The 27996-nt window shown below is 38.6% G+C and overlaps 2 protein-coding genes across 5 annotated transcripts; one reads left to right on the top strand and one right to left on the bottom strand.

Annotated features, from left to right (window-relative positions):
- The first annotated feature begins 13 nt into the window (after positions 1 to 13).
- Positions 14 to 23105, top strand: LOC113043335 (serine/threonine-protein kinase WNK1-like). 3 transcript variants are annotated; one of them, XM_026202637.1, is made up of 25 exons: positions 14 to 745; positions 1855 to 3001; positions 6819 to 6991; positions 7070 to 7290; positions 8740 to 8897; positions 9230 to 9318; positions 11816 to 12035; positions 12271 to 12553; positions 12654 to 12778; positions 12897 to 12989; positions 13083 to 13196; positions 13357 to 13440; positions 14451 to 14530; positions 14620 to 14770; positions 14887 to 15003; positions 15222 to 15335; positions 15420 to 15474; positions 15561 to 15701; positions 15867 to 16543; positions 17199 to 17300; positions 17399 to 17820; positions 17900 to 18090; positions 18175 to 18267; positions 18365 to 18516; positions 21334 to 23105. In XM_026202637.1, the coding sequence occupies exons 2-25, from the start codon at positions 2297 to 2299 to the stop codon at positions 21616 to 21618; spliced, it is 4845 nt and encodes a 1614-aa protein (XP_026058422.1). In that variant the 5' UTR covers positions 14 to 745; positions 1855 to 2296; the 3' UTR covers positions 21619 to 23105. The 3 variants fall into 3 exon arrangements, with proteins under 3 accessions (XP_026058422.1, XP_026058423.1, XP_026058424.1); XM_026202638.1 differs by having other exon boundaries at positions 14 to 778; XM_026202639.1 differs by lacking the exon at positions 13357 to 13440.
- On the bottom strand, positions 22226 to 27996 carry rad52 (RAD52 homolog, DNA repair protein). 2 transcript variants are annotated; one of them, XM_026202679.1, is made up of 12 exons: positions 27786 to 27996; positions 27566 to 27711; positions 27348 to 27449; positions 27130 to 27223; positions 26943 to 27010; positions 26751 to 26869; positions 25867 to 25942; positions 25476 to 25753; positions 25208 to 25398; positions 25017 to 25094; positions 23701 to 23946; positions 22226 to 23440 (listed from the first exon to the last, which is right to left on the bottom strand). In XM_026202679.1, exons 2-12 carry the CDS (start codon positions 27626 to 27628, stop codon positions 23379 to 23381), a joined length of 1377 nt encoding a protein of 458 aa, XP_026058464.1. In that variant the 5' UTR covers positions 27629 to 27711; positions 27786 to 27996; the 3' UTR covers positions 22226 to 23378. The 2 variants fall into 2 exon arrangements, with proteins under 2 accessions (XP_026058464.1, XP_026058465.1); XM_026202680.1 differs by lacking the exon at positions 25017 to 25094 and having other exon boundaries at positions 27566 to 27995.

Here is a 27996-nt window from a genome sequence, read left to right as displayed (position 1 = left end):
GCGGCGCTATTTTGCTAACTGTAAAACGTTACTCGTCTCTGGTAAAGACTAGCAGGGGGAGTGGACAGAGTCCGGCTTATTGTTTATCACGAAACCGGTTTGTTAATCTAGCATGTATTTATGCGATGGCGAAAATGTTGGGAATCGATGGCATGCAGATTCTGTAGCTTTGAACCCTAAGTATGCAAATCGTATACATCTGTTCGGTATCTCTCGCTGTCAACAATAGAGCCACAAGCGCTCGCTAGCGCGCTGCACCCAAAGCCAAGTTTCACGTCGGCGTAAATGCACATATTATCGAAGCTTTACAAATATTGTTTAGCATCCTGTTGATGTAAATACAGAAACATCTTGCAGTGCATCGTTTGCACGCACTGCGTCATGCAGTAGATGAGTGTACAAGGAAGGAAGATGAATCGAGGTCAGTTGAAAGGGAATAACAAAGAGAACCTGCTCTGCAGTCTCGCGAGCAAGGTTTAGCGGAAGCGGCACGTTGTTGTAGTGTTTGACATTCAACTTCTCTAGAGACGGTTATAGCGGAGGCACAGTAACCGACGTTTAGCCATTTTGTCGGTGTTTTACTTTATATAAATTAAGCTAATCTAGAGACGCCGAGCTGTTCTTTTGCCTCGCGCCGGATAAACGTTATTTCAAATACTGAGCACGCGCGTTTGGGGAATTACCGGTTAAACCTGGAGACGGCCGTTGGTTATTCGCCGATAAGACGACGACACTTAACATTATGGTAAGTTTTTGTTTTAAATGTGTTGACAAAATGGTAAGCAGTGAAATTAAACGTTGTCGTGACTAATATGTATTTATTTACATGGAGTTAACCTTGGTTCTTGTTTATTTATGGTTAATGCCAGATACGATAATTGGAAAGAGATTCACTTAAAGGGATAGTTCAACAAAAATTTAATTTGTTTGCTCATTCAAGTTACACGTCACTGAGTCGTTTATACTCCTTATGACTTAAATTCTTTGTGGAAAACAAGAGAAAGAAATACATTTAGAAATTTGTGTTTATATTTCCCATGATTGTGAATGGGGACGGAGTCTTTCAAGCTTAAAATGTTGCAAGTCGCAATAAAAGTATAATAAAACTAGTCCACATAACACTTGGGCTATTTTCCAGTTCTGCCAGATTCTTACGATAAGGTTAAGAAACTGACAGTGACTTTTGATGAAAAAAATATAAGCTTCACATCTCAAATCATTTCATCTCCCTGTATGAGAGAAAAGACATAACTAACGTTACAGTTTTCAGAATCTTACATTTTGAGTTTCTTGAAACAAAAACAAGTTTTCTACTGTTGAACATTTTTTTGTTCCTTTTTATTTGAAACCATAGACTATTTTGTGTTCACACATGGCAAGGACAATCTAATTTACTAATCCCTCAGCATATGTTCACTGTCCTGAAGATAGATACTGTTTATTCACTGTCTTGAACAAGTTACTTCAAATTAAAAGCATTATATAGCATTTATTACTTTTGTTGTTTGTTAAAATAGGATCAGAATTATAAAAATGATGAAGTGTTACAGAAATGTGCTATCTGGAAATTGTTTTGAATTTGACGTGAGGGTTAAATGTGAAAAATCTGAGTGTTACTTCCTCCTACACTCTTTATCTAAAAGTTTCAGTATGACTGGTCTATTTTTAAAATAATAAAAGTCATATCCTGTCATTATAGTTAGTGAGAGTAAACTCTTAATAACCTTATTTGAATGGGTTAATATTTGCCTGGTTGTGGAAAAGCCTTGTGTGCATGCAACCATTTAAGTTTAGTGTAAATTTGTTAGCTGTTGCTAACCAGCTTGTTTAAATTATATTTTGTTTCTCTTTCAGTGAATCAGACGCAACCGTTAAACTTTGTGCTCTGGCACGACTTCAGAGTTGAAAGTGATTATAACATTTATCAGCAGGCTTCTGCCCTGCCCCCTCAGGAGATCCCCTATGTGGATTGAATACACCCTGCTGTTTTACACAGGATGGATGAGCTGGATGTGAGGTCTCCTTTTTGTCATCATCATCAACACCACATTTTGATCTGTGCATGGATCCTGCGTTACTTTTATCACCAAGCACTTCCTGTGCTCCTCTCCAATACCTTAGTTTGCAAGAGTATTGACTTTATCTGAACTGCTGTTTTGAGAGGAGAGAGGTTTGGCAATTTTTCACTTGGTTTGAAGCAACCTCGTCTCGTTATCACACATTTATACTGCTTTTTCTTCCATATATGGATAGCATATAAGATTTGAATCTACTTCTCACTCCACTCAGTGGAGAAATGTCAGAAAATCTCAACGACAATATGGTCAAGTTCCTTTCCCCCCCTTCGAAAAACATCAATGGCTCCAGCTCAGACACGCTGGTGGGCGAGCGTCTAGGTGTCGAGGTCCGCCGTCGCCACCACACCATGGAGCGAGAACTGCTGAAGGCAGAGCACCGTTTCTTCCGTCGCAGCGTCATCAACGACTCCAATGCTACGGCGCTGGAGCTGCCCAGCAAGAACGCAATCCTAACCATCTCAGCGGACTCTCACACTCTTGTTTGTGAAACTCCTGTCTCAGAAAGCAAAGCCGCTTCAGCCCCACAATCTGAAGGGCTGGTTGCACCAAAAGAGGAGGGTGATGGTGTCAAGACAGCAGTAGAGTCAACGCAGGTGTTAATTGCGAATACCACCAATGTTCTCCCTGCAGAAGCACCATGTTTGGTTGCAGAGTTGAAGTCTAGAGATAGTGCTGATGCAAAACGAGAGGATGAGAAAGAGGAGGATGAAGAAGGTAAAGACAAGGCCCGAGCTAAGACAGATTTGCGGGACACGAAGGCAGAGCTAGAAGACAATGAGGAAGTTGAGACAAATGCAGTCGGGACATCGCTGGATGGCCGCTTCTTGAAGTTCGATATTGAGATTGGACGTGGTTCTTTTAAGACGGTCTACAAGGGTCTGGATACTGAAACCACAGTGGAGGTGGCATGGTGCGAGTTGCAGGTATGTTTCTTGTATTTTTGTGCCTTAAGTGGCTTTTCAGTTAGGCCAGAAACCAAGCCAGCCAGTAACATAATTATTTATGAGTAGGACGTCATAGCTTTTGACAGCTAGGATAACAAAGTGCAACACTTGACATTGTTGGCACTCTTGATCTGTCCGCTGATGGTGGTAAATCACTATCTGATCTGCTCAACTGCGACTAAAGTGTACTATCTCATTCTCTGAAACCTACAACCCTGTCTCGCAGAATTTCCAGTATATCACCTTTAAATTACAGCCTTATGACTAGTTAGTTTGATTTTAACTTTAATGCCCCACCTACACCTTTCCAAGAGATGTGTCATCAGCTTGTATTGTTCGTGTTTAATTTTGCTTTATTATCTCTTTAGAAATAGGAAACACTTTGACTAGTCTTTTTGTCACACCTCTGAAGCGGCTCACCTCTGACACTTAACACATCTGGCATTTGGCCTCTGTCTTTATAACTGTTGTTTTCTTTGGCCGAAGCCCTGGCATTGTAGTATCATCTCTGAATAGAAAATCCTCATTTCCTAATTAGGTTATTCTAGACCACCAGGTGTGTATTGGAAGGTGTGTGGCACATGCAGTAAATCATAGGTAGTGTTTATTTAAGGTGTATTTTGAGACTGTCTAATTGCACTGGAAGCCTGTTTCCATGTCAGAGTAAAAAAATAATAATAAATTGCAATTTTACAGTGTTATGTCATTTTTTGGAATTACATTTATATCATGCATTTGTGAATTAACACTACAGTGTTTTTCAAAGAAATCTCACAGATGTGCTCACAAAGGCTGCATTTACTTGCTATGCTGTTTCATATTTTAAACACAATTTACTTTGTTTTATTTGGAGACAGAACCAGTTTTCAGCCATTTACCCTTTATTTTAGTCTTATTATATGTTTGATAATTAATGAACCGTGAGAAACATGGGCTTTTAAACATTTTGCACTCGTTCCACTTTTATTGGTTTATGATATGATAAAAGCATGAGTAATGTCTATGTGGTGTGCTTGCACAGAGAGCATGTTGACGCTGGCCAACTACATAGCAACAACACCTCTTTTGGAGAATCACCAGCTCATCAGTTGTGTGGCCCACTTCTGAGAAGTCTGTTTGCATACAGAGACCTCCTTCAAATTGTTTTCATCTTGTAGAGGTCGTTTTTTTTATGTACCGATGTGCCACATATAGGTGTGACTTCAAAAGTGGGTCAAGTTCAACAACCAAAGCAATTGTAATCTCCTGTGTGAAGTATGGTGAGCTGGTTTGCCAGGGCTTGACTCTGCTACTGCTGCTCTCCACCTCCTGCTGTCTCTTCTTTTGCAGAGCGATGATGACGAGGCAGCACCACGTGAGCTGCACTTCTGCTCATGGCCCTCAGGCGTAGCCAGCTCATACACTGGGCCTCTCACGTTCTCTCTAGCTTTCAGCCTCGCTTTACTTTACTTTTTTCACATTTCATGTGTCGCCGTCTCTATTTCTGTCTCCCGGCCTGTCTTGTGTGTTAGAACGGTATGTGTTAGAAGCTGCAAGTTCATCCTGCTGCAGAAAAGGGAAGGGCCTATGTATCTCCACCACAAGGCCATCTGTCTCCTGCGTCTTATGCTAAACTCGGGGATGTTCCCCTCCCACATTTCTCTCCTTCACTTTCTCACATGCTAAACACATTTGAACAATATGTAGGTCACCATAAAAAGAAAATGAAAATGGATCTCAGATGCTTCTCCTTTTTACAGAAGTTCCCTCTGCGTCCAACTCGATTTACCACATTAAATACTCCGGTTATACGCTTAAGCCAGATAACCGAGTCATCATTGTGAGTGCATACCACTGACTTTCAATCAACTGCTTGAGTTTCATTCCAGTTGTCCTGCATTTGCCTTTCGCCCTGCATTTGCTCCCTTTAACAGGCCCCTCTAAATCTATTTAATCTTCTGCAGTAACCTTAAACTGATTAAAGATTTATTTTCTCAGTTGACACACTTTGTACTGGGTACACCCGTGTATTTTTAAACCATTTTAAATGTTTTAATTTAAGTTAATTGTTATTTTTAATAATGTTATAAAAAAATGTATTCTATTTCTGACTGCTTCGCGTTACTGTAACACTCTTCTTGAAGGTTGGAAATGCTGTAAGTGTTAGAATCGCTTAAGTACAGCCATTCATTTACAGTAAATATATCTTCAGTACCTTTCAAAAGTTTGGGATCAGTAAGTGTTTTTTATTTTATTTAGCTGGAATGCATTCAATTGATTAAAAAGAACAGAAGTTTTTGTTAAGTCTTTACCATTTCAAATAAATCCTGTTCTTTTTAACTTTGTTCATCAATTTAAAAGATGTGTTTCCACTACACAAATTATGCAGTGCAGCTTTTTTCAACGGATAATAAAAAGAGTAAGAAGGTTCTTGAGCAGCAATTTCACTTTGCCATCACAGAATTACTGAATTATTGATATTTCACAATATTTTTGTATTTTTAATCATATAAAGGCAGCACTGATGATGAGCATAAGAGACTTTTCAAAAACATTTCACAAAGCATGTGACCTCCATTTGTTCACTGATTAACATTACAGACTGATAGAGGAGCGTTTGAATGTCCAAACTAACTGTGCAGCCCCTTATAAGCACCAAGACCGTTGCACGCTATCCCAGCCTCCTAAACTAGCTTTGTCAATTTTAAATTAATTGTTAAACGTGTTTCCAGGTCATTTGTTTTTCAGATCCTCTCACTAATCCTAATTCCTTATCTCCTGTCTGAAGTGGTATGTGCCCTCACACGTGAGCTGGATTCATGCCAAGAGCTTTAACCTCATACTGGAGTTCAGTGTGTGGGCTGCCTCTCCTCTGGGGAAATGCTCCCACGCTTCACTGGCCTAGTCCCATAAGTGCACCACTATCTGTTATAGTGTGGGGTGCAAACCAGAGTCCCCCTTCCTGTAACCCACATCATTCAGCACTGAAATTGTTAATTGTACACATGCGAGTGATAATCACAGAAGTTTTAACCATAACTTAGAGCGAATGCCCGTCCCTACTGGGCTTGGCAAAGGCTTCTCATTCCAAAAATGGCAGCTGACCGCACCAAATGTAGGTCAACTAAGGATCACCAGTTGAAATTAGTGCATTTTTAAAACATAGTCAGACACAGACTGCAAAACGGTCACACTGCTGGATTGGGTTTGAGCCAAGCACTTTGTAGTTTCATTGTAGATTATATTATTAGTGCTGCACCATCTACTTTGATTGCAAACAAGATTTTTGCATGCAGCACTATTTCCCTCTTGGTGAAACCACAATTCAGCACACTTTTTTTTTTCTTGTCATCTTCAAAGAAAAGAGCGTGCACACAGAGTTGCTGAAAGCAGTTGGTTATGAGGATGTTTTGTAAGAAAGGTGACTATAAATCGAGTTAAAGCACTGCAGTTCTTATGTAGAATATCCTTTTTTTTTTTTTTAAGTTTTGAAGAAAAAAATGTTCCCTCTCTTATCAGCCACATTGATACTTAACATTTATAAGTTTAGAAGTTTTCTAAACAGTGCAAATAAAAAAATGGCAGAAATTTCGCAAGCAGTCATTTCAGTAGGAATCTGAGACTTTAATTTAAGAGAGAAACACTTTCTCGTGCAACTTTCATATCAGTTATTTATGCAAATTTCCACTTTGACCAACAGAATGCTGCTTATTTTGAAAGTGATTTCTGTGTGAATTGTGGTTCTTTTTTTGCTGATGAAATTTTGTTAATGTGATCTTACCTTTTATGCTTAAAAAAATATGAAATTCTTTTTCAGGATCGCAAGTTGTCTAAGTCAGAGCGGCAGCGTTTTAAAGAGGAAGCCGGAATGCTGAAGGGTCTTCAGCATCCCAACATAGTACGCTTCTACGACTCCTGGGAATCATCCTTGAAAGGGAGGAAGTGTATTGTCCTGGTGACTGAACTCATGACATCTGGGACACTCAAGACGTAAGTGCTCTTATTTGTTACTGTCAGTTTTTTAGGCTATCACCTGCTATGATTGACTTGTTTTCTGTGGCCTTGAAGGTATCTAAAACGGTTTAAGGAGATGAAGATCAAAGTCCTGCGCAGCTGGTGCCGGCAGATTCTGAAGGGGCTGCACTTCCTTCATACCAGGTCGCCTCCCATCATCCACCGGGACCTCAAGTGTGACAATATCTTCATCACCGGACCTACCGGATCTGTCAAGATTGGAGACCTGGGCCTGGCTACCCTCAAGAGGACCTCCTTTGCCAAGAGTGTCATAGGTACGGTATAAGTATTTGCAACTGCATTATCACCTCCAAATCAAAAGCCATTCGAATTGTCCGACTCCGTTTTGTGGTTGGGGGAAAGGCAGATCCTTCATTCCATGTTTCTTTTTCAAGTTTCTTTTCTTCTTCTACTTCTTTTCAAAGCGTGTTTTAATGACAGTGGTGATAAAGCAGACCACAGCGTTTCCCTGAGCGCTCGAACCGCAGCAAACCAGGGCTCCCGCTTTATGGAAGATGTCTCTTGACACCCTCCTTTAGTTCAGACATAGTCTTTGTCTTTTCTTCTGCCACAATTTCAGGTACCCACAGACAGAGTAAGTAGTTGTGGAGCGGTTATAGGTATTTTGTGACTCGTCTGCAGGGAAACCTGATCTGATCTCGGGATAACACTAGAGCTAGAGCTGAGCCCTGGGTTGGCAGGTACCGTGAGAGATCTTTTGCTCTGGTTTGGAAATTTGTGGTCTGTTTCTTCAGTCAACCATGATTTAATGATGATGATGCTAATGAATCTGTTCATTTTTCCCCCACAAGGAAATGCTTGTTTTCTTTCAGTGTGTCAGTGTCTGGAGCTCAAACCTTAAACTCTCTGCTCATCTCCCTCATACTTTTAGCTTTAAGGTCTTTGTGTTTTTGTTTTGTTTTGGAGCTTTGTGTTTTTGTTTTGTTTTGGAAGCATTAGGCTCTAATTTCAGGTCTCCCCTTATTCTACTTTAAGGATTATTTAGTGTACTGCAGTACAGAAAGTAAGTACACAGAAATGAGCCTGGTAAGTCCACCAGTATTATGTGACACATATCAGTCTGAATCATTATCAGTATGTGAAGTTTGTCTGTGTGAGACCTTTGTCAATGGGTAACTTGGTTACTAGTTCTCCTGGTGCACAGAACATCACTTTTCAGTAAGCTATGGAGTGTAAAATGTTTGTTTGAATTGCTCAACCTTTCCTCTTCACAGGTTAACCCAAAGGTAGGACTTTTTGAAAGGTTTGTTTTCCATAGCTAGTGTTTCGGTTTGGTCTTGTGATAAACTCATCGAGCCCTCTGACCACAGACTTGTTTTAAACTTGCTGTTTGGGCTAACAACAAATATGTTGATTTCTTAAATTCATTCTGCATTGTTTAAAGTCATGTGGTCAGTCCAGGCCTTCAAGTGAGTGCTGTGCACTAGTTTGGTTTTTCGCATACACAGTGCTGCCCTTGAAGGTCTTACACAGAGAAACTTGGGCTTCTTATCATTGCAGTCTAACTGAGGGCAGTTTCCCCTTCCTCTTTTTTTTTTTTTTTACTTTCTATCCCCTTTTTGCTCTCCTTCCCTCTACCTCTCTCTTTTCTCACAGGTTGTGCCCGAGCAGTCTTCAGCAACAGCTTCATCTTCCTCTCACCTCTTCACTGAGAGGGTGTAATAGGGTACTGAGAGAGTTCTGAACCATTCTTTTAATTTAAGGTACCCCTGAGTTCATGGCGCCTGAGATGTATGAGGAGAAGTATGACGAATCGGTGGATGTGTATGCCTTTGGGATGTGTATGCTGGAGATGGCTACTTCTGAGTATCCGTACTCCGAGTGTCAAAATGCAGCTCAGATCTATCGCAGAGTCACCAGCGTAAGTCCACACTTCACCGGCGGAGGAGAGTGTTCCCACACACTCATCCTCCCCTTGTTTGCTGCACTATTTTAGTCTTTTTACCCCCTTTTTTGCACTCTGTGGGGGTGTTTCCTTTCTGCTTTTTTCTCACACAGTGGTAAGTTGGTTTTTTACCTCTACCAGTAAATGCAGAAGCCTTTCACAAATCCAGTACTGACATAACCTGATGGTATCAGACAGATTTAGACTTAATTCAAAATGTAGTATTTTTGAGAAAATCTGGCCCCAAGTTAGAGCCATCTCTGCTTTCTATGCCAGTGATTTGAGTGCTTCCTTTGCTGTGTTTACAGGGGGTGAAGCCTGGCAGTTTTGACAAAGTGGCTATTCCTGAAGTGAAGGAGATCATTGAGGGTTGCATACGTCAGAATAAAGACGAGAGGTGGGCTGACATTTACCAAGCATGAGACCTCAGTTGTCGTATTGTCATAAGGTCTAGTTTTCACAACCTGTTTTTCTTTCTTGTCCACTGGAAATTTGTGGTAGGGTACTTTCAATGTTTCATTGGTTACATCACAGTATAATATTGAACAGGCTATATTTGCCTCATTTTCATTTGTGTCATATGACACCGTGTCTGATTTTGAGATCTATGTTATTACCACACAATTATTGAAAAATGTCTTTAATCCAGTTTTATTATTTATCATTTTATTTTTGTCAAATTTTAGTCATTACTTTTAGTCAATAGTTTTAGCCAAACTGTGTAGTCTTTAAACTAAAATAATCATTAATTCTTCTCTCTTTAGACTAGATCAATTAAGCTTATGAGAAATTAGAATCAAGGACTGATTTTGGAAAAACTTGAATAAATTAAGACAATTTTCATTTTTGGGTGAACTATCCCTTTAAGTGAAAAAGGAGCAACCTAATAACAAAATTTTATTATTATATACAATTGTATTTTTTACTTTTAAAGAAGCACAATAAGACAAATACAATACAGATACAAATTAAACAAATTTTTCCAGATACAGTAGGTTTTACTTAACATGTATACATTTATTTAACATCTTTTGTTGGTTAACATTAATGACAAATAGGTATTTAATTTGGAATGCTGTCCTTTTAAAATGGAAGGCATGCATGAAATAATTACACGTTCAGTTTTCACCCACCTGCAAACATTCACTTAATCCATAACCTACTGTATTTACTTAATACAGTAAATTAAATGTTTATAAATTATAAACAATTGGACTGCTGTGTGTATTTGAGCGCTGAGAACTAATCGTGGACTGTATATGAGAACTGAGGAAGTGGCGAGAGAGAGCACTTCTCAGTATGATTTCGCCTATCCCGTCTTCACTAACTTTAAGTTAATCGACAACGAATTGTGACTCCCGGGAAAAACGGGACATCTGGTTACCTTATCCTTAACCCTTCGGGTGCTGAGGCCATTGTTTCCGATCGCTAGTTCGCGTTTTATTAGCCTATGAGACTTGATATGCAAACGGCCCTTATCCGATCATAATCGAATGACAGGGTAACCAGACATCCCGTTTTTCCCGGGAGTCACAATTAGTTGTCGATTAACAAAGTTAGTGAAGACGGGATAGGCGAAATCACACTGAAAGAAGTGCTCTCTCTCGCCACTTCCTCAGTTCTCATATACAGTCCACGATCAGTTCTCAGTGCTCAAATACACACACAGCAGTCCAAATGTTTATCGTGTAGATTCTCACAAAAATACATTTTGAAGGACATTAGCATATAGGATGCATTTTGAATGTCTGGCAGTCCTCAAATAACATTATAGTCCAGTCTCGTCTAGTTAACAAAGTTGCGGCATAAATTTTGTCATAATTTCATCATCAGATATTATTTTTAGCTCATCAATGTCTCATCTTAGTCACAGAAAATTTTTTCGTTAATGAATATTTTTCTGCACTCACAACAAAATAAGTTTATAATCGTAAATATTAAACGTTTTTAGCATTATTAAATGTACATACTGAGTGACTGATACAATCTTTATGGAATACACTTTGTTCACAGTGAGTTCACTGTTTTAACGTACAACTTTGCTTTGATTTTATTTGTTCAAAGCATTTGTATCGGTTGTCGCTTTCAGTATGGCTATAAATGCCACCCAATATGACATTCCAACTCCCATTAGATACATTTAACTTCTAAAGCACACAGTCAGTACCTGTCATATATGTTGTGTTGTTGATTTCAACTGTGACGTCATGGAAATGGAAACCATCGCATGTCGCCATCGCAGCTAGTTGTAATTGTGAGAGTTTTACATTTGAGAATAAAAAAACATGAGTTCAATAAGCCCTAATGCGATTATTAAACTTCAAAAAGCTATGAGTAGTATTTCACATTTCAGAGTAAAAACAACACTTTTGTGCAGTGCTTGCATTTTCGGAGCAATTTTCCATCAAAGAATACAGCACATTTATTCTGAACAGTTGACTGTTAATGGATAACGACAGTGTGTACTTGGTGTTTATATTACAATGTTTTAGATGATATAAGAGTGCACATTATATTTTCATATTTAATAACCTGCTGGAAGTAATAAAGCTTAGACATTTCAAAATACAAGCCCTGGTGTATTTTGTGCTTGTTTATAATTAGAAATCCTACAATTTTATATATGCTTATTATTGGTATTTTCATAACACAATAAGCTGTCTACTCTTTTGTCATTTAACAATAAGCTGTTTGGCATTTAATTGGAAGTAAACTCTTGTGACTTCTCTTTGGGTTGCCCCATCACAGAAAGGAAAAACTTCAGTACATAGATTCACAAGATGGGCACAAAATTCTGTTTATTTCTTGTCTTTAATCAGTATATTAATATGTTCTTATTAATTATTGGTACAGGTCTCAAAAATAGATGATTGTCTTTGTTTTTTCTTTTTTAGGTATTGCATCAAGGACCTCTTAAGTCATGCGTTTTTCCAGGAGGAAACTGGGGTTCGTGTAGAGCTGGCTGAGGAGGATGATGGAGAGCTAGTGTCCATAAAGTTGTTGCTGCGCATTGAGGATGTAAAGAAACTTAAAGGGAAATACAAAGAGAATGAAGCCATTGAATTTTCCTTTGACTTGCATAAAGACGTACCAGATGATGTTGCCCAAGAAATGGTAAAGATACTTGGATTTCTGTTCTGTTTCCAAACTACAGATTCAAATCGATTGATGGTTTGAATCTGTAATTGGTTAATTTTGAGGTCTTACATATAATTATTCATATAGATATTCTGCAGTCTGTCAGTGCATAAAAACCCCCTGAAAATCTGCAGAATTCCCCCTGGACTTCTTCTAGTATTGACCTGTCATTGTTTTTGACGTTAAATTCTGAGTAATCTTTTTCTTCAAGGTCGATTCGGGATATGTTTGTGAGGGTGACCACAAGACCATTGCAAAGGCCATAAAGGACAGAGTTTCCCTGATCTCCCGTAAGAGAGAGCAGCGAAAACTTGTGAGAGAGGAACAAGAAAAGAGGAAGATGGTGCAGCAGAATGACCCCTCACAGCTTGGACTGCATACTGACACCACAGACAAGCCCCCTGGTCCCGCTCTGGGCACGGTCATTACGGAGTCTGAAGAACATGAAGCAGATCAGCATCAGCAACTGCAGCAGCCTGGGGCCTCTGCTTCCAGTTAGTGTTGCAAAATGAGTCGTTTTGCTCTAATAAGATATAAAAAATAGTCAAATGTGTTTGTATGGGAAAGTGCTCTGAAAGTTTTATTGTCTCACAGCTGTAGGTTTTGTGGACCCTCAAGGTTCAGCGTCGGTCCCTGAGACTCACCCTGCCCAGCCAGGCACATCTTTCAGCACCGTACAGCCTGATCCACAGCACACCATGATCCACCCACAAAGCATGGTGAGTCATTTCCTTTGTGTTTTGTTACCTGTCCTGGTTTTCAGAGCTAGTCATGTTAATCCGAAGAAATAAAAACTTGTTTGTTTGCATTCTCCTCTAAATTGCTTCTCCTCAACAGTCACAGCACCCAGCCCAGGCCCCTCTGCAGCAGCCCAGCAGTACTTTGACCCCGGGTCCCACTGCCCAGACTGGAACTGTGGCCACATCCCAGGTACACTTCATGTGATCCATATCATGAAGACAAAAACATCTTGCTCTATATATCTGTTAAATATAAACAAGAGTACATGTACTCCCCTCTTAGGTGATGGGTCAGACGGCCACTCTGCCCTCTGCTGTTCACCCTACCGTCCCCTTACAGTACCATCAGCCACCTCAAGATGGCAGTGCTCCCCCTCCAGGCCCTCAAATCTTAAAGGTACAGTATGAAGGGTGCCCTCTGGTGGCTGATCTTACATCTTCCATTGACCTTCATGTTGCGTGTGCTTTCAACTTCTTGGCATTTCAGACATTAATGCTACTGTTCTTTGCTTTTCCATCTTTTTCTTGCATGCTGGCTGCTCTTACATGCTTGTCAGATATGGGCATGTCAACTCAGCCCTCCTGTTTTCTCACCACCTCCAAATGCTGAACAGCTCTATTTTCTATATCAGGCCTGTCAGGTACTAGTCGTGCCTAACACTGTGGTGTGTGAATTCGCAGTTTGCCAATGTGGGTTTTTAGTGCTGATAATAATATCTACAGTGCAGAGGACTGATAGAGCGCTTTTATATATAATGCGCATTTAAAAATATAGTTTTATTTCATAGTTCTTAATCTTAAATAGTATTTTATGTATTTATAATGCTAAACAAAAAATATAAATTGAGTGTGCTGGTAAATGCTTAGTTTTCAGTGAAGTTTGAGTAGAAAATGTCAGTGTTGGAATTATAAAAAAAAAAAAAAGATCATCAGTTTACAGCAATGCCTCCCTGTGATTGTGTGTTATGAATTAGGGCTGTCTAAATTGCTGAAAAACTAAATTAGAATTTTGCACTTCAATATTATCTATATCCAAATTTAAAAGGCATAATTTCAGTTAGGGGCGAAAAAACTAAAGCCACAAGAGGGATAATCAAGCAAAATATGGTTTAAAGCAATAAAATAATATCACACAGTACGTTTTTCATGTAAAAACATGAGATGCAGAAGGATGGGGGAAAAATAGCCATGTCTCTAGACATTTTTACTTTTAAGGTTAAACTTAATTTAATTTTACATTGCTTTCTAAACATGCAGCTCTCTTGTGCGAGACGCGAGTGCAATGGTGATAAATGCGTCAAATATGCGTCTGTGTGATCTGCCCTATTCAGTTTTGATGTAATCAAGATCTCCGCATTGATGTTCTCTCTCTTTTTGCAATATTTTGAATAACACAGAAGCCCTGCATCTGGTGGGTTCAACTTGATAGACTAACAAAAACAACAAAAAGCAAAGACACTTACATTATTGCATTTCATGCATCGCTGATAAGACTGCCTGAAGCATATACAAAATTTGAATGCAACATTTTTTATTTTAAAAAATAAATATTTGAAATGTAGTTTTCTGTCTATTATGACAGCCCTATTATGAATGATTGTGATTTGAAGTCAGTGGCATTCTAAAATTCGAAATCAATTCTCTATTACAGGCACCACTGACCGTATCCCAAACGCAGCCAGTAGAGCAGTCACAACCTCAACCAACTCTGGCTCCAGCCTCCACAGAAAGGTCAAACATCTTTTTTATAATTCATGTTCATTAACATTGACATTCCAGTAGAGAGAAGATTAACTACTGATGTTTTTTGGTGGTCTTAGTGGTCACTCTGATGCTGCTTCTGGTCTGAGCGATGGGAACGAGGGCAGGCATGAGGGGCGCTCTATGAAACGACCCCAGAGCCGCTCTGTACGCAGCCACTCCCGCCACGAAAAGATAGCCAAGGCCAAGCTCAAGCTCAATGTGCTGAATGTAAGTTGTTGCTCAAATCTAATTTGATTTGTTTTTAATAATGGCATCACATTACATTTTGGTGAAAAGTTTACTATAATAACAGTGTTGGGTTATTGATCTGTTTGTTTTTGTAGATTTCTAATATTGGGGACAGAGTTGCTGAATGTCAGCTGGAAACCCATAACAAGAAAATGGTCACATTCAAGTTTGATTTGGATGGTGATAATCCTGTAGAAATTGCTGAAATTATGGTAAACCTTTCTCTTATTTTCATATTTTTTTCAGTGGATAGATTGTCAGAGACTTATTCATTTGAAATGACAATTATATTTATTACTATATAATTTAATTTTATTTGCATTTAGCATTTGACGCGTTAATATTCTGGCTCTCAATATCCAGGATGTTTAACTTCTTTAAATATTGAATAAAATTTGATCGTAACGTCTGTGTGTTACTGCGTTTCAAGATTGAAAGTAATTTTATCTTGGAGAGCGAGCGGGAATCCTTCATAGAGCAGGTTCGAGATGTCATTCAGATGGCAGATCAGAAAGGAAAAGCTCAGAAAAATAGCCAAAATCAGGTATGTTTGATGATTGTTCAGCCCATAAGAACAAATGTGAGAAATGATTTGAAGACTACAAATAAACATTTCCAATTACTTCAGGTGAGCAGTAATTTGGGCCAGCAAGTACCTGAAATTTCTACATCCGTTCTGCCTGGTGAGTGCACTTTGGGGTGATGTTCTTACATTTTATCAGCCCCTATCTTGCAACCGGTCTCATTTGTCATATTTCACATGTAACAGGTGTGCCACCGAGCGTAGCAGCACAGGTTGTACATTCAGCAGGCCGGCGCTTCATAGTCAGCCCAGTTCCTGAAGCAAAACTTCGCGAGCCGTTTTTTGGACCTCCTTCTGCAGACACATCATTTGAAGACTCTACACAAGGTCTGATATATACGTCTTCAAGTAAAAGTGCTTAAACATGTATATCGAGTATTTGATATGTTGTGTAATGTTTCACATAATAGCCGATGGTGCTGATATGACAATAAATTTTAATACAATCAACCAACCAACATTAAGACTGATTCCATGTATTCTCACTTCCAGCATCTGATCCCACACCAGCCAGCATTGTTCAGCAGGACCAAGCTAGCTTTGCACCCGGCTCAACCCAGATTTCTGTGGTACCACCCACACCTGGAGGTCTTGCCCCAGAGACTTCTCAATACCAGAGCCCTGTCCCAGCAACCACTGCAACTCTGTCAGAAGTAACCACTCCTGCACCATCTACCACTTTAGCCCCAACTGAATCACCAGCTCCACGTCGGCTGTCACTTCCCACCCCTTCACTAACTCCTCAAAATGTTGTGGCTGAGAGCAATGGCTTGGATTCTCAAGCTCAAGCCGGCATTCAGCAGGCACAAGTCGGCACCTCTTCTGTCCCTGTGACGCAACCATCTGCAACAGGAGATGCTGAGAGTGATGTACAGGGGAAGCCGCCTGGAATTGAAGACATCCATGCTTTAGATCAGAAGCTGCGTTCCCTTTTCAAGGACTCCTCCCAGAGCTCCTCCAACCAACCTGATGGATCTGGAGAGACGTCTACATCCTCTCCACCCAGTACTATCAGCACTAACACTCCTGGCTTTGTCTCCGGTGCGACACCTTCTAGTTTGTCTCTCAGTTCCAGTGGGAACTTTGCACCTGGTGCTTTTGCCTCTATTGTGACACCTACAAGCTTTGACCAGACACCATCTGCAGATCTGTCCCCACAAAGACCACAGGTGGGGGAAGTTGCTGATTTATTGTCTATGTTGGTATTTGGAAGACATGATCCAAAATTATTTTTGGTCTAAATTAAATAATTTTTTCAAAATGGCATTCATACCTATTTTTTTGTTTGTTTTGTTTTCATAGAGAACTATAATAATAATCAAATTTAATATTAACCTTTTCATTAAAATAAAGCTGGAACAAAATATGAATTGAAAATTAGAAATGCTGTCTTGGCACTTAATTGAAATAAAATAAGTGTAATTACAATAGCTAAAACTGAAATAAAAATAAAGCTACATTGAAATATAATAAAATGACAAAAGCCCATAATATAATTACTAAAACCTATACTGAAACTAAAATACAATATAATTTTTTAAAAATAATATAAGTGTGTGTACATAATTTAACCTTTTTATGACAGGATGAATGTCGTGTAGTGACTTGTAACTTTTGTAGCTTTTCACTTGCTGGTTATACTACGACGTTTTTAATATCATTAAATGTAAATCTCTTTAAAATGAAACCATATTTTTTTTTATCTCTTTTTAACTATGTTTTTTAATCCTTTACTGTAGACAGTCTTTATTTGTCATTGACCTTTTAGAATGGTACTTTGTTTTTTACATACATTTATATTTATATACACATTTTCTTTTACAGACCTCCGTATCTGTAACTCAACCAGATGGACAGACCAGCGCTGAGGAGAAAGAGCCAGCAACATCACCATCCGAGAAAGCTTTAAATATTGGCAGATTTCAGGTAACTTTATATACTTCTTCAGTGTGCACTAGGCCTCAGATTTTATGCCTGAAAGATTTGCACAGCAAGTTCATGTACATCCTCATTCTCCATTTCAGGTTTCTGTGGCCAGTGATCAAGACCCATGCACTGCTGAAGATCCAGCAGTCATGGTCTCATCTTCCTCCATCACCCCATCTTCAACAACAACTTCGTCATCACCATCATCTCTCTCTAGCCCTGAAAACACTGTTCATAAATCTCAGACCCCTCACAGGGTGAGCCCTGAACCCGTATCTACCACTACAGTCGGCCGCTTTCAGGTGACCTCCAGCACTGACATCCAAGTGGGCCGCTTCTCAGTGACTCCAGCAGAAGGAAAGAGCTCCTCTATAAGCTCTGCTGAGGGACCAGACTCATCTACAGAGTCTAAAATGACCCCTTCCACCGTGTCCATCACCAATCACTACCTCAGCAGTGACAACGACTCTGAACCGGAAGATGAGGGCTTTAAACAAGAGATGAACAAGCTCAGGGAGAGGTACTTGTGTTTTCTGTGAGCTCATTAATGATAACTGTGTATCTTGTGATCACTAATTAAACTTTTTTTTTTTCTGCAGACATATGGGTGAGATCCAGGCATTACAGAATAAGCAGAAGGAAGAAATCGTGGAACTGTATACACGTCTGGGAAAAACGCCGCCTTCTGTGGTGATCCCTCCAACTGTGGCCATCACAGGCAGACGGAGACCCACTAAGAGCAAGGGGACCAGGTCAAGAAGTGGTAGTGGTACTGGTTCTTTTCAACAAGGTATCAGGGCTTAGTGATTTACATCCAACTGTAACATGATCTTGTGAAAAATTGCCATGATAAACATAATTTGGTTTTGTCTAGGGAACAAACAAGCTGTACAGAGTGGAAGTTCAGTCAATCAGTCAGCCACTGGAAAGACAGAAACCATACCAGGCTCAAACATTCATGTGCTAGGTAGGACTTTCACCATTTTATTTAGACAGTTCGTTTTCTTTGTTTTCTCAAAATGCTCAAGTTTTTCTAATCTGTGAATAATAATTGTGGCCTACAGTAACCACAAGTCCAGTGAGAGATGAGAACGGACAGAGCCATGACCAAGACCAAGCACCTGCTGCTAATCTGCCACACAAGGGCACATTCACAGCTGACCTCCATCAGCTGGTTGATAATTGGGCCAGGGATGCCAAGAACAAGATGCCACAGGTCAAGAAGGGCTCCAAAAAGAATGCACAAACGCATTATTACAGTTACTCTTACTATGCCAGAAAAACTACACTTAATTTAAATTTAGATTATCAGAGAATGCGATATAGTAAAACAATCACTTCTGATTAGAAATGTAACATGGTCAAGTTGTATTGAAATAGAATAAAAAGTGTGTGTGTGTGTGTGTGTGTGTGTATATATATATATATATATATATATATATATATATATATATATATATATATATATATATATATATATAATGTTGCGATTAATTCCTAATGCTTTTATCACGGTATACGGTATTTTTTAAGTGGTCATAATACAGTATAACAGGTTTAATAACTTTTATCTTATAACAAAAATAACTGAATATTTAAATACAATCAAGCAATACAGAAAAATAAAGTTAAACATTTTGCACAAATTAAAGTGAAAAATAACTAAAGACCAATAGGTATTACTTTACAATAAGACCTCATTAGTTAACCATTAACATTCACAATGAGCAATAGCTACATTTGCTACTGAAGTTATTTATCTTTGTTAAAAATACAAATCTTAGTCCATGTTAGCTCATTAAATAACACAGTTGCAACTTTTGATTTTTACAACGTGTTATTAAATAATGGAATATCTAAGATTAATGAATGTTCAGAAGAATTTTTCATTGGCAGTTTGTTAACTAATGAAGCCCCAATGTAAAGTGTGAGTGAACAATAAAGAATCAAAACACTTTCAAACAATATCTAGGGCATGCTCTAGTCCAGATTAAAATGTAAAAAAAAAAAAAAAAGGTTTGAAAATGAATAGCCTATTAAGTCTAAATATTTAAGTATTTGGTGTTGTGATGAACCCATAGCAAATCCATAAATCTGAATGGCTATTTAAATTATTGTTTTATAAAGTAGAGCAGCTGCTCTGTTTATGGGTTTCCAGGGTAAAGGCTGCATTTTCTGCAGTTTAGCGCCATCTGCTGTTAGAGAGTGAATGTGTTTTCATTCAGCGCATCTCTCACGTGTTCCTCCATGTGCTTGTTTAGGTCAGAGCTGCACACGTCTTTCAAGCAGCATACAGCGGTGTTGTGCATTTTTACCAATTGATGGGAAAAGTATTCTTAAAATGCATCCCAAATTCTGAATAATTTACACTTTATAATTATTCATGTTATTTAGAAGTATTTAAATTATTATATTCGGTGGATTCTCCCACTTTTCGATATTTAACAATTAAATTTCCAACTTTGGATGGAAACACAGCTAATGTAGTTTTTTTTTAAAATGTACCGCAATTTTTCTGTGTTAGACATCTTTATGCTTATTAGAGTATCTTGCTATTAGCTTAGCAACATGCTAATGTCACACTTTATTTAATTCATCTGGGAGTCAGGGGTCGTTTAAACAGCATTTTCAGCCAAAAACTGTAAACTTGAAAGTTTTTGGGAATGAAAATGCATATTGTCATATTTGTTAATGTGAAGCCTTTTGAAGCATTATCGTATATGCTTGAAACTTTTTAAAAACACATGGGAAAAACTTTTCCATTTTTGACTACATCGTTGTCGTGTTAAAACTCTCAGACTTTGGCGGGTTTTGGTACAGAGCTTTAGTTTTTGACATAAATCCACCAATGTTAAAGGTGAGAATTGTCATTTTTGTAAATGCTTATAGTTTGTATCGTGAATGATTCATGAATTCAAATATTTAACCTAAAAAAAATTTTTTAATCTGTATTAATTTAAAAACTCAAACTGAATTACTATAGAAGGCTGGCACAGGTCACCAGGTTGTTTAAACCCTGGCTTCGACTATCAACTTAAAGCTTTCATTCATTTTTAAGTGCAATGAATTAAACCGTGTCTCTGGCCTATCCTATTTTCCTTTTTATATAATGCATTCAGATGTGTGACAGTACAGAAAATAAAGATCTGTTGCCATTTCTGTTTCATTGCAACTTTAACAGTGATATACAAAGTAGTTCAGTACATTATAGTCAGGGGTGCACATAATTTTTTCAGCCTGGTTCTCAAAAGAGAACCTGGAGATTTGGTTTGTACCTCACTGCATATAGCGTGACTCATTTAATGCAACTATAAAAAATGAATTAATAATAGTTATAATATTATTGCTCTTAGTTATTTTTTTTTAATTATAGTAAAACTAAATAGTGTGTGATTAATATTATTAAAAATAAAAAGCAGTCCTAGTATTAAATACAAATGCATTTATTTTAAAGTAAATAAACGTAAAAATAAAATGATAATATTTACTACTACTTTGTTTGTTTGCCTCTTTTAGAAGATTCGCATTATGTATTCCCCAATTTTAAGTCGCTTTGGAAAAAAGCATCTAAAATAAAAGCATTTTCATCATATTCAAACTTAAACTCAGCAGGCTTTTATTTTGGCGGGTTGTCGGCAAGTAAGTATACGCGCTTCCAGATTTTGCACTGCTGATTAAAGAGCGTCAGTGGATGAATGTATGTCAGTTTTGCATTGTGCTTTAAAAATGACATGGCATAGCCTAGATTTATGCTTTCAGGTTTAGAATAAAACTTATATAGTACAGTTTGTGATCTAAAATGGTAATTGTGCATTAACAACTGTTAACCATGTCGGTACGAAAATGCGCCGTCAGAACATATTTATATAACGCATTTTTTATTTTGGTTGTGCATGCAGACCTGTGGACCACTTATGTGCACCCCTGATTATAGTGTTATTCAGCATGGTTGTAGCATCATATTGACATTATACTGACCAATCAAGATTTATTTATATAAATACTAATCAAAGCCAACGGTCTTCTTCTACAGATGCCACGTAAATACTCTGCACCAGGTCAGCTTTGTTCCATGGGTGGCAATATGCTAGTAACCACCAACCCTACAGCCGGGCGGAAGGGTTCACTGTGTGTGCCTAATCAGCAGTTTGGCTACACCTGCCCCACCTACAACATGCCCCAGTGGGCTCAGACAAGCCCACTGTCATCCACCGCTCCCCCCGCAGGACTACAGCAGGGCTTCCTCGTACCCTCAGGAGCTCACCAGTCTGGAAACAGCTGCGGGTCAACCAATCTACGCACCACTCAGGCGAGCTGAAACAGCAGGGTTGGTTCCAGGAAGGGAAAAGATGTGCCTCGTGGGGTTGAGATTATCGGAACTAGTGCTTTACATGGACGCATTTTATCCAACAGTTTACATCGGAAAAACTTTCAAGTCCATATAATGTGACTCGGGTTATTCGAATCTGCTTTTTAAAGACTGATAGATGAATGTGTTAATTTGATAAAGAGGCACAGAAAGGGTTAAACTGGTGTATGTTGTCTTAAACATCAGCTATATAGCCTTATAGTACAGATACCGTCCTTACTGTAATAAAGTCAGGCAGTGGAATACAGGGATGGTGTTGCAGTTTACCAGCAGAAGAGTTAGTGAATGGATGGAAAGAAGACTACACCACCAACACAAACCTGAATGAGTGTATCCTACATACGAGTCTAGACTGTGGGAAAACGGATAAAGAAGGTAGGAAGGAATGAATGAATGTTAGGAGTAACGGCATTTCAGAGACAAGTATTGGGGGACTTAAGTTGTGTATTAAAGTGAAAGGAAGAGGATGTGCAATTGGGGGAGATTTAAGCAGGGTTTTATAGCTCTTCGTACTTGCACGTATTTCTTAGCATTGTTAATTTGTGACTTTTTTTTAATATCGTTTTATGATGAGCTTACAATAATACAGTGTATCTTATATAGACATTCACCACTAGTCCACGTCCAAACCCTTGTATGTAAGTGGATAGAATGCTTAATTTGGATGAGTGAGCATCCTGTGTGAAAGCACATTTGTTTTCGTCCAATCGCATGTTGCTTTCAATTTGAATTAAGCTAGCCTTAAACCACAGGATAATGTCTTCCCCATCTTTAAAATGTCACACAACCATCAAAGCCCTTGCTGTAGTAAATTAAATACTTGATCTTTGTGGTGAAAATATGGTGCATTTGACTGCAGCAACATAGAAGTACAGTATTAAACTATAGCAACTCATTAACAGTTTGTTATAGCAACTCATTAACAGTTTGTTATATCACTCCCCCAAACCATTTTTTTCTATACCACAAATTGAGTGCCAATTGTTTGCGGATGTCACCTCTAAAATGATCCGCTAGACTTCTCTAGAGAAGGTAAATGTTACTGCAATGCAGAAAACAGCATTTAAAGGTTTAACCAACCAGGGAGTGTTTATTTGTTACTTTTGATACTTGAGTTCACAGATTTGAATCCTTTGTAATTGACCAAAACCACATTTGGACACAGTTAAAACCACTGAAATACCACTTATCATAGTCACACGATCCCGTCACATGACTGAAATTCTGAAAGCTGAATGGTTTCACAATCCATAACTCACATATTCCCAGAGTAAACAGCATTACATTTGTGGGGTCAAAAATTGCTGCTGATGTTTTCTTTCAAAGTTTCCATCCAGGGTCCTTTTGGTGACTTATCTATGGTTTTGTGTTAAAACAAAAAAAAATGTATATATAAATATATATTAAAATGCTTAATAAAACATTTTGGACACTTCCTCCTCCCACAACATTGTGCTTTTTCTTTCAAAGATTTGCAGAATTTTACTCGCAGTTTTCACATCCCCCTGCCAATAGCTACCAGTAAAAAATAGTGAAATGTTTCAATTCATTCCAGATTTTTATTCTCAGAAAATCAGAAATAAAATAAGTCCTGCTTCTGTTTTGATTTACATTACAGATTAAACACATATTTATTAGCTTTTCATATTCACAAATTGGTATAAAACAAATCTAAAAAGATTTCTAAAAGAAAACTATAGTTAAATTCATTACGTGTCCAGTCTTCGTTTCTTCATGATTTGGCCGTGTCTGTATGGGCTCTGTGGTCCACCTTCAACAATTACATTTACAACATTACCATAGGTCCATATTTAACAAAGCAGCTAAAGTTATTTTCTCTTAATGAACAAGCAAAGTCAACAAGCACAGGCTTGTTACAAATTGTGCCAGCTCTGAGAGAGTTAAGTCCCTGGCTATTTATATTAATGAGGACGTGGGATGTTTGCATGAGTGAAGAAGAAGCAAAAACAGAACTGGGCAAGTATATATATATTTTTTTAAATTAGCATGTATTTATTCTGCAAACTGTACCTGCTTCTGCTGTAGTTCTCATGTCTGAGGATCTGTACTGGCCATATCCTCCCTGGCCTTGAGGAACAACATGGCCCTGAGGTTGAGCTGGTGGTCTCAGGGACTGGACTCTCTGCGGGGTCTTGCTGCGTGTCATCATCTTGTGCTGGCTCGGTGTCGTGGGACGGGGAGGTTCTGTGGAGCCCGTTGCGGGATCATCGAGCATATCGATGCCATCCAGAGTGAAGTCCCATAATTCCGGGTCATCTTAAGAAGTGAGAAATTTATATATTTCACCTTACAATCTAATTGCCTTTTTCCTGTATTAAAACCTGAGCTACCAAAAGTCTTTCCACCAGATGAGTAAGACCCATCGAATGGAGGAAACTACTAGTTTACTATTTCTTGTCATTTTAAAACAAAACGAGAAATTCAATGATACTGGCCATGCTTTATGGAATCGCAATGAAAGAGGACTGGCGTTTAAGCTTCAAAAAAATGTTTGGAATGACAGAATTTAAATTGTGCTTAATATCTTTAAAGCAGGGTTTTCAAACTTTGATGCCCCAAATATGACTATTCCCTTGCAAACAACCCTCAAAAATATAAAGAGTCAAATATTTTGAATATGTATATATGAATATGTATATTTATAACCACAATGTTGTTTGCAAATGGAGTATATTTAGTACAACTTCTTATGATATACTAAAGCCAAAAATGAAAAACATTTTTATTATTTACACTATTTTTCATCTTTATTTCATACTGTAAAAATTGGTTGTCAGAATATATCACAAATAATATGATTTCTGCCCAGTGAAACCAACAATATTGCTACATTCTGTGACTTCTGAAAAAACATTGTTACTAATATTTAGTTGCCACAGGCAGCCATAAAAAAAATTAAAATAAACAAAAAAATCCTTTAATATTTTTTATGAACACCCTAGGACAGTGGTTTCCAACCAAGGGACATGACTCACTTAAAGGATGACTCTTAAAATTACTTAAAAGGAATACAGTATAATAATCATTATTATTATTATTCCTCTAATTAAATCAGTTTGTTTCCCAATTTCTGTTATTAGTTATTTACAGTTATACAGTTATTAACAATAGCAGAAATAATAGGTGGAAATATTTACTATACATGGTGGGGACATTTGTAAAAATTGTGTAGGAAATGGAGGGCCACTGAGTCGAAAGGTTTGAGAACCACTGTCCTAACAGCCCCCTAGATCCCAGTTTGAAATCAGCCAGTATTTACAAAGTCTGATCAATTATTTTTCCAGTCCACATTCACCATTAGCACATTTCTTTAGAATACTCCTTACCAGCCAGATACTCCTCCTGCTTAGTTGTCACCAGGTGTCCGTTTGGTGTACTGTGGTTAACAGGACCTACAGCCTGTCCTAAAACGATAAACCCACCGATGGAGAGTGCTACACACCTGACACTCCTGCAGGCAAAGGCTTGAATCTTTTATACTCATGGCTAAAACATGAACCCTTAAATTTTCCATCACCTTGCTTAGACTGCAGCGGTAGCGGCTCAGCGGAAGCGTTGGACTGTTGGGTTTTCTGCTTCTGAAGCAGCAGCTTAGCCTCCATTTCCTGTCTGAACTTCTGCTGCAGCTGCTGCTGTCTCAGCTTCCTCTGCTGCTTGGAGTCCAGAGGAGGATCGGACGAGGACAGGTCAGCCATGTCAGCTGCTGACCTAAGAACATGGAGAGAAGCAGATTTATCAGAAGTGCAGCTGGCTAGTGTTGTAGTTGTAACACTAAATAAACTCACCTTGAGGTGTTGCTGGGCCTGTTTTCAGAGTCCTGGTGAGCTGATGTGTTGCCAGAATGTGCTGCCGTGATTGTCAATGAAGTCCTGGATCCAGCGCCGCTCTCATGCAGTCCTCGTACAGGGTGACTTTCTATCCGCTCTGAGGGGATGCTGGCTGGTTCCGCTAGTTTGATAAATTCCCTGCTGTTGGCTCGGGCCAGGCTGTCGAACCTGGCCTTCTCCACGGATGGCTCACCGTCCCTGCGTTTGGTTTTGTCCATGTCTAATGGAGGAGGTGGCTGAGATAACGGAATATACATCATATTTCAGAGACGGGATGGAAGAAATCTATTTAAATAAGTCAAAGAGTATCAACAGATTTGGCCCAAATGTCGACGGGATTACTTCTTACCTGTTTTGGTATTTTATTGATGGCTATGAGATACTCCTTATTCAGAATACAATTTCCAAGTGCATTTCCAAAACACCTTATAAGATTGAAAGAACAATTATATTAAAATTCAATAACAGCTATTCTATAAGGCATAGTGTGAAGTCAGCCAATCTTTATCTCAGAATTAATCTTGACAGGGTGATCAGGAGCCTGATGAAGTAGAAAGGCCTTGTATTATCTCAAATGGATTTTGCAGTAATAACGATGACTATATATTATCCTGCTTATTATATGGCTTCTTATCGAATGTATATATATTTTTTTATGATGTAAGAGAAAATATGTTGGACAGGTTTTTTTATTTTTTTGTCTAAGTCTCTTATGTTCACCAAAGCTACATTTCTTTGATAAAGACTATATTTTATATATTATTGCATATTAAAATGACACTTTTCTACTTAATACATTTCAATATATATAATTTATTCCTGCGATGCCAAAGCTGAATCTTCAGCAGCCATTACTTCAGTCTTCAGTGTCAGAGTAAATAAATCATGCCAATATGCTATATTGGCAAGAATATGTTTTTCCAAGTCTGCGGGTTGATGAGACCCCAATAACGGATATTTACCCCCCCTCCCCCCGGGGAAACCCCTTCAAATGCCACTGAGATAGTTTTGAGTAGCAAATGGGAGGGTTTTGTTGTGAAAACCTGGCAACCCTGTGCTCAAGAAACATTTCTTAGAATAGAAATGTTTTGTAACATAAGTGTTCCTATTTTCTAATGTTTTATTTCTTCTAATCTTACTACATTTTACTAAAACCGAAAAGCACTGACCACAGAATGCCTCAACTGACCAATCAGAATCAAATATACTGTACATAGCAGCAGAAAGAATTACTTGAGTGCTCTTTTCAGTCCATCTGTGACGGCTTCTTTTCTTGCTTTTTCCAGTGACAGAGCTTTAGATTTGAGGCCTTCGCTCACCCCATACCCTACATCCTCATGGTACGAGCCGTCCTGTGGAGAAGACGCTAAAGAAATGGTATACTCCTCACAATGCTGTGTCTGTCTTCTCAGAAAGAGCCCTTACCTTTAACTGAACCTTCACAAAGGCACTGACTCCAACATAAAACTTCCCATTGATCAGGTCCACAAAGTCTGTAACACAAGGTAGACCAGTCTTTTAAAAAATAACCAACTGATCCTGAAACCTGAATCCAACATTAATGGGAATGTTTGAGAATATGTACCCATTGTTATAAATATGGTGTCCTTACCAACATTTTGTTGAGATATTGAGTGCGACCATCCATTATAACCAAACATCTCATTGGCCAGACTTATAACTCTGTGACCTTCAATATAGCACACCTGCAAAAAAAAAAGACAAAGGAAAGGTCTAATAATATGAAAAACAGCAAGATAAACAGCTTTATATTGGATCACCAAGTCTGAATAATATTGATAAGTGTACATTAAGTGCATTAATTCTCACTTTTTGCCCTCCTCCAGCCTGTCTGGTGCTGATGTATTCAGGTCCGAGTTTCTGCCGTAGAGCATTCTGGACTGCCTGATACTCCTCGGCAGTGTATGCATACTACAACACACAATAAGCACTAAGAGTATTACTATACAAGTATATTATAAACCTTGTGTTTCTGTAGCTATTAACATAGTATCCAAATGACCAACACACGTCCCCAAGATACAAACCTGTCCAAAACACGTGTGGGTTGTAAGAGGTTTCCTCTCCTCTTGCCTCTCACAGTGATCCATGTGTTTTCTGATCGCTTTGTCTCAAAAGCCGGCAATATTCTCTTTTAAACGATGCTGGATGTGTATAACGTGAGTGGAGATCGCTGAAATGTAACAACAGGAAGTCTGACACAGCATTACGCGCTAACTTACGCGCCCATAGTGAGTTACCACCTACCCCGCTCTCTGTCGAGCAGACCAACTGAACTGGTGAGCGTTCAGACAAAGTTACTACAACAACGTTCTGATAGAAAACTCGAACTCCGGCCGAGCAGCGAGATTCTACGCTCTTCAAGAACGTTTGTATATTCCCGCGTTAGAACCTTTACGTCGCCCCGCCCATTCACTCGTGCGTACTACGTCATAAAGACTGAGCTATCCAGTGAGTG

The sequence above is a fragment of the Carassius auratus genome, chromosome 25 (assembly GCF_003368295.1).
Source record: "Carassius auratus strain Wakin chromosome 25, ASM336829v1, whole genome shotgun sequence".
Classification (NCBI taxonomy): Eukaryota; Metazoa; Chordata; class Actinopteri; order Cypriniformes; family Cyprinidae; genus Carassius; species Carassius auratus.
The sequence above is the reverse complement of the archived record's forward strand: the minus strand, read 5'-3'. Positions and strand labels throughout refer to the sequence as shown.